Genomic DNA, 12,397 nt, shown 5'->3' on the forward strand with positions numbered 1-12,397 from the left:
CTTTTCCAGGCTAAACAACCCCAGCTCCCTCAGCCTCTCCACACAGGTGTTGTGTTCCAGGCCTCTCAACAGCTTTGTTGCCCTTCTCTGGACACCTTCCAGTTGGCAGTGTGATGGTTTGGGTGTTTCCCCCCCCCCCCCCACCCCCCCACACTTTGGAAATCACCCAGACTAGACTCAGCCAGCTCTGGAAATATGAATGAAGCTTGTATTTACAGCTTAGCAGAATATACAAGCAGATAGTTACAGTATATACAGTTATAGACAGAAATATACAAGGTAAAAGGTAATACAGAAACACAACAGCCCTCCCAGAAACCTAAGTCCCCAGGAGGGACTCTCAACCACCCTTCTACCTTCTCCCACCCCTCTCTACCTTACCCCAGACATTGTCTTATGCCCAAGGAAGACTGGAGGGTTGGCCAGGGGGATTAGGAAGCAGGTGGATTAGTCACAAATATGGCAGGTTAGGATAGGGAGAGAGAAGGTCAGCCAAAGCCCAGAAAGTGACTGTGGTATCTATATTTATATTCTTGTTCTTATACCTCTCAGCAAGCCTATAAGTGAAGTAGACATCACCATTGTTTTCTTTTTCATAGCCTGTAATCTAACTCTTCTTGCCAAAACATTCTAGCTAGTTTCAAACTAGCACAGGCAGCAACAAGTAGAAACCAAACACTACAACCCAAGGTAGTGCAGAAATGCCTCAGGTCTAAAAGAGCAATGAAAACCTACCACTGCCATCTCTGTGAAGCTGGCTTTCTGAAAAGAAGGATTCACTACAGAGCAGCAGAAAAATTCCCAAAAGACCCAGAAACAACTACAACATAAAATAGCAGCAAAAGCTTTAAGAGCATTTCTAAAGTGCCTGAATGCAACTCTAGAGCAGCTACCATGGATGTGCAATTCATAGTAGAGTACTAGGTAGACCAAAACCAGGGCACTTCATCCGACCACTGAATACCTTTCTTCCTCTCTTCTATCCTAAACTATCCTAAATGAAAACCAAGTAACTCTGCTTTCTGTTGTTTTCTTGCCTCACCAAAGTATCCATCTCTACAAAGTCCCATGCACAAAAACTTACATACCCTTTCTGGAAGGCTTAATTATTGCAACACCAAGTTTCTCAGTTAAGAAGTTGAAATGAAGATCCAAAAAATAGTCCACAAGAAAATGATTTTTTTTTGGTCTTACATCCTCTTTTAATGATCTCTATTAAGATTTTGTGCCTTCATGTTTGTTTGGCTTTTGATTTGGGTTGGGGTTTGGGGCTTTTTTACACATTGGTGTAATTATTCTAGTCAAGCAACTTCCTCATCTGCTGTACTTCCTGTATCTGGTATCATGGGATGATATTAAATGGTCTTCAGTGATTGTTTTCAAATGCCTTACATGGCTTTCACTAGAATATCTCTGAAAGATCCAAATGAGTTTCCCTTATAAATGCATTATATACTTGGTGTACTCAGACTTAGCAATTTACCCTTCTAAAATCCTTCTATGGTATAGACTATTATCAACATTCTGCAAATAGGGAACAGAGGAATGGAACAGAAGAAGAAATTACCTTATTAAGGTATCCAAATGCTTAAGGATACTTATTGGGATTTTCAAGGGTGCTCTGACATAAATCTTCTTGAACTAATTGAAGATTTTTCACTAAATACCTAATTTTCACTTCTAGCTTTCTGAAAACCTTTCAAATCTGACTCACCCATGTCACCCTTTAAATCCAGCAGATGGGTGCATCAAACCTGGAACTCACTGGCCCTTAAAACTATGCTCTAAGCATTCTGCAGTGCTTGCCATAATAGGGAAAATTACATGAAAAATAAAGATGCTGTGCATGCCACAAGCATCCAGTCCCCTCCTGTCCCCTTTCCCTCCTGCCCTCCCAGTCTGAGTCACACACCACTCAGACGGCAGGGAGCCACACAGCCAACTGCATCAGATGCCGGGAAGAAACGGGTGGATCTCCAGGGATCTGGCTGCTCAGTGCTGGGACTGAGGGGCGCCAGGAGGTTAAGCTTGTAAACAAACCCTGATACGAGGCTCAGCAACCCCTCAGCTTGCTCACTCCCTCGGTTAGGTTTAATTTTTTTCACTAACTGCTGCACCTGTATAATCCCCTACCACTCCCATAACAAAGTATCATCCATGAATGGCTTATATCAAATGTGCTGTAAAATCAGCTGTATCCATCATATAGTTGGACTTAGGCAAGTAGCCACTTTATTGCAGAAAAGCTTCTACAAGCACAGGGAAATGCTTTAATTTCTGCACAAAAGCTAATGATGTTTGTTTTCTGGCTGCATTTTTCTCAACTCTTACAAAATTGCACACATTTTCACATCAGTGTTTGGCTGGCCCAGGTGGAAGTTGCTCAGTTTGGCTAATGCACATGACCTTCACATGGGATGGAGGGGCAATTCTCAACAAAGATTGCCTCTTTTGCCCAATTCTGTCAAGAAGATGCTGTCTTTCAGCACAGGGTTTCTTCACACCCTTGTTCAGACTATGTTCACATGTTTAGACCACTAGTGGCTGGAAAGTGAATGGATCAGCTGTCAGGGCTTCTTAGTGTCAACTCACCATTGTTAAGTCAATGAAACTCACTGGGTAAATCAAGCTGGGTTTAGTCAGTATACTATCCTTTGACTATGAATTGTATTACTTCTTTTGGAAGCTATGTATGCAGTTTTCTTACAGCCTGTGCTATCATACTCAAGGACCAACTAGATGAGGTACATGGGCTGCCAGTTTACTGGGACAAAAGATGCATTTTAAACAAAGAAATACAAGATGAGGCAAATGAATAAATCCTGACATTGCTACCCTACAGAAGTGTTGTCCAAGTTCATAGATAACATGTTGCCTGCTAGACCCTCTGAGACTGGCTGCAGCTGCAAAAAATAAAAATGTTAAAATTCAGACCAATAGGAAGATGCTGCCTGCAGTGTAACTGCTCCCTGCTGCTGCACATGGCTGGCAGAGGTCAGGGACCGCTGCTCTGTGTAACTGAGCAGGTTTGCAACAATACTGGCAGACTGTTGTATAATAATGGTTTAAGCAAAGCAGGTTGAAATAGGTACAGGTTTTGTTTTATCCTTAGGTGGAGGTGATAATTTTTTTACTGAACACACCATGTTTTAAAAATGCTCCCAAACAGATGCCAGGTACTCTTTTTGCCCAAGGCTGATAGAAAAAAAAAGGTAGCTTCTGAAGGAAATCTGAAAACCTATTATCCAACTAGCTGAGGTTAAAGTCTCCATATGCATTTCAAGTAATTTAATATTCAGAGTGAGCCCTGATTTAAGCAGATGCTTTTGGGATCATCACCTGATATACAGATACGTGGTTGATCCCCTGCTAAATGAAAATAACTGAAAATCACAGGTGTCTGTCACCAAAATGACTGCTTATGTGAACAAAGCAATTAAATCTGCTTATATGCACAAACCAGTTAAACTTGCCTAATTTTAAAGAATCCTTACTAAACATTACACAAATCACTTTCATTTGAAAATTCTGAAGTGAGTGAAATGCCAGAATGGCTGCAAAAAGGTTGAATACAAGTCAGCTGAATGTCAGAAAATTCCTTACTCATTTATTGTGGTTGCAGATCTTTTCCCCCTAAAATAATACTTTGTTTTGTTTCCTCCAGGCCTTTTAGCACAAACCCAAGTATTTGTCACTAAGTAGTACTCACTGGATTACAGAAAACATTGAAGAATAGAGTGTCATTAGGCTGCCCTACACAAAATTAACGGATATATTTTGGAGAACACTAAAGAAATTAATACTGTGCTGTGCTGATCAGCTGATCTAACAGCAAAGCTGTTCAGTACTGCAAACGTTTATCAACTTTTCTTTTAACTCTCTTTATACTGAGCAAAATCGACCTCAGGATGTAAAAATAATATATATAATAAACTCCTGCTACAAATTGCAGTGTGCCTCTCCCCTATGGACAGGGATGTACAGTACATCGTCAATCTTTCAACATTTTTGTGCAGCTGGAGCTCAGCTTCCTGATTAAAAAGCTTCCTCGAGTTAAAGTTTTTCCGTCAGAGTGCTATGCCAACATAGCAAACAGCAACCATAACCCAGACACAGGCACAGGCACACACACAAACACTCCGTGTACGTCTTGTCAGACCTACAACCCCTGCATCTGCTACAGAAATCCAAGAAACAGGCGGTTTAACTGGTGAAATACAGACTGGAAAGTTAGGTTGGATTCTGTTGCATTTCAGCCGAGCTACGAACCCCCCCTCTTACAACTAAACCTGGAGGGCTGGGGAGGGCCCCCGGAGCGCAGCAGCTGTCCCTCGGCTCGTGACACTGCAGCAAGCTACGGTGGAGGCAGCGGCGGGCAGGGAGGCTCCGACCCGCCCCGCGGCCGGGCTGAGCCCAGCCGAGCCGGCGGACGGAGCTGCCATCCCTGCCCGCCCGCCGCGCTGCTCGCACCCGCTCCGGCGGGGAAGCTGCCGCACGAGGGGCTTGCAAACCCAGCAGCTGGGCGCTGGGCGCCTGTAACGGAGACCCGGCAACACCGGGCACAGCGGCGGGCAGCCGAGCCCGGGAGAGTCCTACCCCGGCCAGACTGGAGCAAATCGCCCCAACCCCTGGCTCCTGGGGGTACCTTCCCCTTATCCTTTCCGCCGCCTTCTCTCCCCGGCCGCTCGCACCCTGGGGCTAGTTCCCGCCGTGTCGGCAGGCCTCGCCCCGCGGCACCCGGTCTCCGAGGGATGCTCGGAGGTGTTCGCGTTCCTCCTGTGGCCAGGGCACGGGGGAGGCCGCCGGTGCCCGCGCTCAGCCTGCAACCCGAACGACGGCGGCCGTACCTGAGTCGGTGAGGCGGGGCCGGGCTCTGTCCCGCAGGTAGTAGATGAAATCCCTGCAGTTCTCGTTTTCCACCGCCCCGACGGAGCACAGTTCGGCCAGCAGCTGCAGAGCTTTCTGGCAGATCTCGTCCTCCCTGTCGCCGGGCATTGCCCCGCAGCATCCTCGGGAGCGGAGCGGAGCCCTGCGCTCAGGCGCCGCGCCGCTGCCCGCCGCCCGCCTGCAGCCGCCCGCGCCGCGGGGCCGCCGCCCGCATCCTCCCTCAGACAGCGGCGCCCGCCCCGCCGGGCCGGGCCGAGCCGCCCCGCTGCCGACTTCGTCCCGCCGCCTGCGCGCCGCTGCTGGGGGCCGAGAGCGGGAGGGTCCCACCAGTTGAATGCGAGGGCGGGGAGGGCCGGCGCCGCGACCGCCCAGACTCGCTGTCGCAGCTCTCTCCCGCGGCGGGAGCGGGCGGGGGGGGCGTCGGTGCCTCCTCCCGAGTGGGTTGGTCGCCGCGCCCCTTTCTGCCCTGCACCCCTACCCGCGTCCTAGGGGCCCCGCTCGGCGGCGGGCTCTGCTCGGGGCACCTTTGGGCACAGGCGCCAAGATCCTAGGCGAGTCTGGAAACGAGGGAGGGAGAAACTTCGGAGACGCCGCAGGGTCTGGTGAAGGACGGTCCTGCATGCGGGTCCTGATGGACAGCTCCTCGTCTTCCTCCTCTCCATCTCTGGCCGGGTCCAAACCTGCGCTTCACTGGCCCGCTTTTACACTTACCAGTTTGTTAAATACCACATTTTTCATGTCTCCTACCTGTCCCTGTTAAGATGTCATTCCGTTCACCCAGCTAATTGTCTGGAAATGACTCTCTGTAGGGCATGCCCTCCCTGCCGGTAACCTGGCACAGGGAGAAAGTGTTTGAAACTTGCTCAGGACAGAGTGGTGTTCTGCAGCAGGTACCTGCCGTGGCTTGGGCGATGGGTCAGACAGAGTTAAAGCACCTATGAGAAACCCTGGCCTGAGAACCGGCCCTAGCTTGACAGGAATATAGGAAAGCCTCCCTGGAGGAGGTGCAGGCTGAGGAGCGTCTGTCATTAAGCGTGTTTATCCTGACAAGTAGCGGTTTGTGAGGTGCTGCTTCCCTGTCTGCATTTGTGGGCAGGGAGGCTGCTGGGTGTCAGGAGACAAAAAACTGAGAACTGGCTGCTCCATTTAACTTGTTTGTTTGGGGTTTGGTGTGATTGTTTTTGGTTGGTTTTGTTGGGGTTTTTTTTTGTCTCTCTCCCTTTTATAATAGTTTAAGCAAATGTCAGAGGCCATAATGAGCTTGGAAAGTTCAGACTGCTGTGGATGTTCAGCCTGCTGTTTAAAGACTGCTCGTAACAGTTCTAGACATAATGTAGACAGCAACATCTTCCCGTAGAAGCTTTTCTCTTTAAGAAGAGTATGTCATTGAAAAAGCTTTAGATGCATTCTGTAAATGGAGTGGATGTTAACACCAAAACTTGTTTACTGTTAAAATTTCTTGTGTCCTAGTGCTTTGGCAGCATTGCTTGTGTTTCAAAGGTATTACAGTTTTTTCCTTGTAAACATGACTGTATAAACCAAGTATAATTCCATCAGTAGATATGGAGCTCTTCACATTAGCTTGTTGTTATTAGGAATTAATAATTGGTAATAAAATGGTATATGACTGCTGTTGTTGAGGTGATGCCTTTGAAGTCTAGAGATTTTAATGATGTGTGTTTTCACACGTAAGCACAGGGAAATGTCCCATTACTTTCAATAAATGCTGCACAAATATTTATCTTTGGGATGGAAATGCCAATATGACTGGCTTATTTCTCCAAGCTTGGGTGTAGGGTGTAGAGAGACAGTTCTGAAGAGGGCCTGTCACTCACAGCTCTTTCTCTGCTCATCCTACTTTAGTGAAGAAGAGGTAAAATTTAAAGAAATTGGTAGAAGCAGTTTTGGGGAAAAAGAGCTTCAAAAGATCAAGTTAATTATTCGTGGGTATGTAGGTATGTAAGCTGTTTAGGGGCAGGAACTCTATAGACTATGAACTTCTAAATTATACAAAATCAAGTCCTGAGCAATGCTGGCAATGTGTAATAAAGAGGAGAAACAGAACAGTTATCAAAGAGCACTGACAGAGACATTAGTGAAGTATGGTCCAAGCTGTCCAGAGGTCATTTGTGAGCATGTTTTGAATTACTGTACAATTTGTGCATTGTGACTTATTTAAGCAGATTATTTGCCTATATTTTGGTGACCTAGGTGTCTCTGCTGTTCTATAGCTTGTTCGCTGTCCCAGACAAAGTAATATTAATGCATTTTACTAGAGTGTATTTTTTATCCCATGGGGCCACAAGCCTATCCACCACTAGCCTGGGATCCTTGCTGTCCAGTCTGAGCTCTGGACAGCCTGCTACTGAAGAGATAATGTCTTTGTCTTTGTCCTATAACTAAAAAATATTGCTTCACTTTAAAATAACAGCATTTAAAAGGTGCTGAGGTGTTTGTAATGCAGATAGTGAGGGCTGGAAATGTTTTAGTCTGGTGGATGATGAAATTGGTTGGACAACACTATTAGTGAACAAAGACATCTAATCCCAAAAGTTTTGAACAGGTACTAAGTGCACTGCCTAGGCAAACCTCCATGTGTCTTTCTGGAGATAACAGGACTAAATGTAATCTCTGTGTCTCAAAGCACATGCAACTTTTTCCTCCTGTGGTTGTTTGTGAAAACTGAATTATATCTCTCATTCTATTGGCATCGATTGCCTGATTCTCTTCTTCCGGACACCCTTAGTTGTACTGTGTTGTGTTCGAGATCTCCAGTGAATGCTATGCCAAGCAACTTTGGTCCTAGAAATGCATTGCATAGTGCAGTGGGACATTCTTGTTCACCTTATCATGAGAGTTAGAACTTGTGCAGACAGTAAGTCTGGTTTTTCTGTCTAGCTCAGAGCTGCCCTCACACAATACAGCATATTCAGACGTTAGAAAAAGAATCCCTAAGCCTGCTACACATGCAGTTTAACTGTTTGACCTACAACAGTTCTGTCATCATCATTTGACACATTCTTCTTTCTCTTCTTGAAATAAAGCTTTTCCCCAGTGTTTTGGCAGTAACACAAGGGTTGCTTGGCAATGAAATCATCTTCAAAGTTAAAGCATTTGTGAAATGAATGCCTTTCTGGAAGAAACTAAGGCAACTTTCATCAGGGTTTTTATTATAGGTGTGCTGCAACTGGAACTTAACAAATATTTGTGTCAAATATTTCTGATTGCTTGAGTGACAAATAGGGGGATATAGCTAAATGCAACATGACAAACAAGGTTTGGTTGTTTTGGTTTGTTGTGTTTCTTTGTGTTGGGTTTTTTTTTCCCCCAAAAGAAGGTCAAAGTAGGTGAACTCTGTGACTAAAGAGTAGAACAAAAATGCAGCAATCAAGGGGGACATTGCTGTGGTTAAAGGATGCTATTGCACTAAATGTAGCCACTCAAGTCCAGTCTACAGAAGGGAAATGCCATTGTAGAATTAAAGATTGATACATCTATCAAATCTTTCTGCTATTGGCTGTGCCAGACTTTCTGCTTCACTGTCTCTCGTAGGTGCATATACTCTCTGTCTCCTGTTCTTAATGGATGTTTCTTTTATGCTACTGAATAGTAAAAATGCTGTGGTGACCATATAAGAAATAGGAATGTAACTACTACTGAATTTTCATGAGACTGCTTCTCTGGACAGCTTTGCCCTTGAGAGGCATTAGTTAGAAAACAGGTGTGCCCCCACTGGGCTTTTTACTCATCGTTGACTGTTAGAGGCCGCATTGAAAAAGGTCAGAGTTAACTAAAAGGAAGATTATGTTATCACTCCAACCTCTATCGTTCTCTGCTTCTGTATGATTCTAAGAATGTCTTACTAAACTTCTGTAGCTGTGCTTGAGTGCAGCTACTAATATGGAGCCATTTAAAGATACTGAGATCAATATTAAATACTGTGCTGAAGGAACACAAGGAGGGATGGTTGTGTATTTATAAAGTCTGAAGGCTTTATCCATAGAATCACATGCCATGTTCAGACTTTTTAAACATAATGCATAACCCCAGTGTTAAACACTAGACAGTACAAAGGTTTGAGCTTTCCTCTGCAGGATGCTTGTAAGCTGTTTCTATATCAGAAAGAGCAAAATGCCACTATGGAGTTTTCTGGATGATGGTAGGTAGGTGCTTTCTCACATCAGGTCCTGAAGGAAGAGCAAAGTGCCTGTCCTGCACTGAACAGACAAAATGTCAAATGTCTTAGAAACTGTCAAGCACTACCAGAAGATGTGCTGTCTTAGAGGATTAGGAATACACACATCTGACAGCTGATGTCCTGATACAACTGAGACCCAGTTGAAGCTACCTTCCAGTGAGTTGAAGTGGCATAGGTAATGGAAGAGTTGCTTGAATGGTGGTTGTGCAAAACAGAAAGACAGCTATTTTCAGTCTACTCATCAGCAGGATTTTTGTGGAGGGATTTTGTTTGGTTGTTTTTTAACCACTGTTGCCATTGGACAAAGCTTTATTGCCTTGGGAAGTGAAAAAGATGCAAGCTCAAAGTAGAAGGGACTGTAAACAGTGTGACATGATTACAAGATAGCTCAGATGGTTGATCACTTTCATGACCTCTCTATAGCAGTGAAAACATTTTTTCTTGATCTTCATAACCTGCACTTTGTTAATAGAGAGGAATCTGGGTTCTGTAGTTGTCATCTGCAATTTTAATCTATCCTAAGAAAACTCCCTCAAACACAGAGAACGGGGGAGGAAAACACATCTTCTTTTGTGATTTGACTTTAATTCTAATTTGCCAACTTGTTCCTTGACAGCTTTTGCAAACACTACTAGGGAAAAAGTTTACTGAATAATTCAGTCCTGAGAGTGAATTGAGCTTGAGGAGAACTGTTGAATTCCCAACTCTGTGGTTGGTGGTTTTTATTATTGACTGCTCATACAGATTTGAAGTCCTGTCTCTACAGTCAGTGGGTTTTATGTCTCCTTTGGGTGCTGCAGTTTTGTCTGAGCCCCTCTCTAGATGAAGTTCTACATACTTACATGCAGCTATGAGTCAGAATTTGACACTGAACCTGAAAGTTAAAGAGAGTCCAGTTAAAGTTGATGAAGTCAACATGGTGAGCATGAAGCCATCTTTTTGGACATCTAACACCTGGTGCTTTTTTTTTCCTGTTCTGAGGGTTGTTTTTTATGATACTTTCTCTTATGTTTGCCTGTCAGTTGCTGCTGCTTTTGTTACTGAAGTTTTAACCCTGCAAACATACAAGAAGGCATGGTGTGAAAGAAAGAAGTTTATACCCCAGATATAAGCAACCAAACAAACACTTTAGTTTTACCTTACAAGTAAAGGATAGTCCAATAACCAAAGCATCACCTTTGATGTCTTCCTTTTACTGATAAAATGTGTTCCCTCAACTGTGCTCTAACTGTAGCTGGATTGGAGACATAACACCAACTTGCTTTCTAATAGCTGGAGTTATTCTTGGGTAAAGAGCAAAAGTGTTGCTCTTCACATTGCTTTCTGAACTACTGTTTAGTAAAAAAGGGTACATGCTGAAAAGGATGCTCCTACATTAACCTGACCACCATCACACTATTCCTTTCTGAGGCACTGTCCCTAGTATCCTCCCCTCATAGAATCATAGAGTCAACCAGGTTGGAAGATACCTCCAAGATCATCCAGTCCAACCTATCACCCAGCATCCAAATCCTTAAGGAAGATGAAAGCTTGATATCATAGAGGTGTCTTACTCATTCCAAATACATTGATGAAGCTTGTTATTTATGTTAATGTGCTAATGGGAATCAGGTAACAAGGTAGGAATTAGTTCTTTCCTTTATGTATCTACAGTCAATAACAAACCCAAACGTTTATATCATTGGAGTACTTGTAAATGCATAGAAAATAGAGCCCATTTTCCACAAGATGAAATGATTATGTGATAGTCACTGAAAGTAGCTTGTCCAGAAAAAAATTAGTCTATCTAATATTCAGGACTGTATATAAAACCTAAACCAGGTTTAGCAAACCTTAAAGCCACTGAATGAAGTAAATGTTATTATCTATAAAGCATTTTTCTTCCTAGTTCAAGAAGCAGAATCATCTGCAATAAAAATGAGCCTGAAAATTGGTATCATACTGTCTAGCAGAACCTTTATATAATTAACTCTTATTGATGGTTTCACTCAGTGATACAATTCATAGGAGTAAATATATAAGAGCTCAATCATAAATGTGGACTGCAGGAAAGCTCTGCTAATGTATTTCTACTCAGCAGCTTGCAGCTCCATGTTACTATTTCCTAACCAAAAGAAAGAATAAAATTGTTTTATGGCTTATAGCTTGATGAATTTATAAGAGAATGCTAAGAAAATAGCTTTCAGCAGGGAGGGTATAGTCCATTAGCCTGGAAACTTAAAAGGTTACAGACCCTTCAACTGAACAAGAAGAAAAAGAGCCAAACAGCTGAAAAAAACCCCACCTTTTTGACTTCTGCTATTTTAATGCTTTGTAAATTACAGGTAGTGTTAGTGGTGCTGCAGTCATGGTCTTCTTTGAAAGATAGGTGTAGAAAACTTTTAAAAGTAAATGATAGATCAGATGGGATCTGCTTTCAAGTCAAATAAATCTATGTGTGCCCTTCTGGATGGGTGAAAGGTCTTATTCTCTTGCAACTGAAACATCCAGTGAAGAAGCAAGCTGTGCTGCTGAATAAGACAGTTTTGTCATGGCCATAACTGAAACTTATGGCTGAGACCTCATGGGCAAATGAGTTTCTTTGAGTCTAACAGGCAGCACAATGCTAAACACCTTGGTCAGGAGAATAGTGGATTGTTGTGTTTTGGTTTTATATATATGTGTGTGGTGTGTGTATGCATGCATGTATGTGTATATATGCATGTATGTGTATATATATATTTATCTACCTTTTTTATGCTAGGGCAATCGACTCTGCAGTTTGCTTTGTTGGTTCTAATAACTGCAGCCTGTACCTTAAAACTGTTGTTATCCCCCTCTCAGATCATCTCTACAAACAGTTAAGAGTTACTTTTCTTTCTCTGAGGGTATTCTGATAAAGCTGATACCATGTGGTAGGTTCTGGCCACCTGCTTTACTTGCTCATGTGAATGATTTCTTGAGTCATACTCTCAAAATATATTGTTGCCTAAATCTAGGGAAAACTGGCAATTGGCAGCAGTTGAACTTCCATGTTATACCAGAGTTTCTGTTAAAAATAATCTCTTACAAATGATCAGTGCCTGGAAAGCATATGGGTTGTTTGCTAAGAAATAAAGAGTGGCAAGCACCTAGGTTTCTGTGTGAGGAGGGTTTTCACTTGCTGTTATTTACCCCAGAAAGAAATATGCACAGCAGAGCACTATATAGGAAATGGAGATTCATTGTCCCATACTTTTCTTGTTAAATAGTGAAACTGTCACATAAATATGCCTCATCCTATGTCAGCTACTTTAGCTTTAAGAGCCTTGCTCATTCTTTAGGCACTGTGAT

General features: G+C 43.4%; 1 protein-coding gene and 1 long non-coding RNA gene across 4 annotated transcripts in view; one reads left to right on the forward strand and one right to left on the reverse strand.

Annotated features, from left to right (window-relative positions):
• Nucleotides 1–5,051, reverse strand: part of SYT9 (synaptotagmin 9) — a 67,606-nt gene extending 62,555 nt beyond the window's left edge. For all 3 annotated transcript variants that reach the window (XM_064163797.1, XM_064163799.1, XM_064163798.1), the window contains exon 1: nucleotides 4,848–5,051. In XM_064163797.1, coding sequence (XP_064019867.1) covers nucleotides 4,848–4,995 — 148 coding nt within the window. In that variant the 5' untranslated portion in view covers nucleotides 4,996–5,051. The remainder of the gene's footprint in view (nucleotides 1–4,847) is intronic.
• The window catches only part of LOC135186231 (uncharacterized), a 240,152-nt gene that overhangs the window by 129,709 nt on the left and 98,046 nt on the right, over nucleotides 1–12,397 (forward strand). The window lies entirely within an intron of this gene.

Source organism: Pogoniulus pusillus, chromosome 24 (genome assembly GCF_015220805.1).
Source record: "Pogoniulus pusillus isolate bPogPus1 chromosome 24, bPogPus1.pri, whole genome shotgun sequence".
NCBI classification, from domain to species: domain Eukaryota; kingdom Metazoa; phylum Chordata; class Aves; order Piciformes; family Lybiidae; genus Pogoniulus; species Pogoniulus pusillus.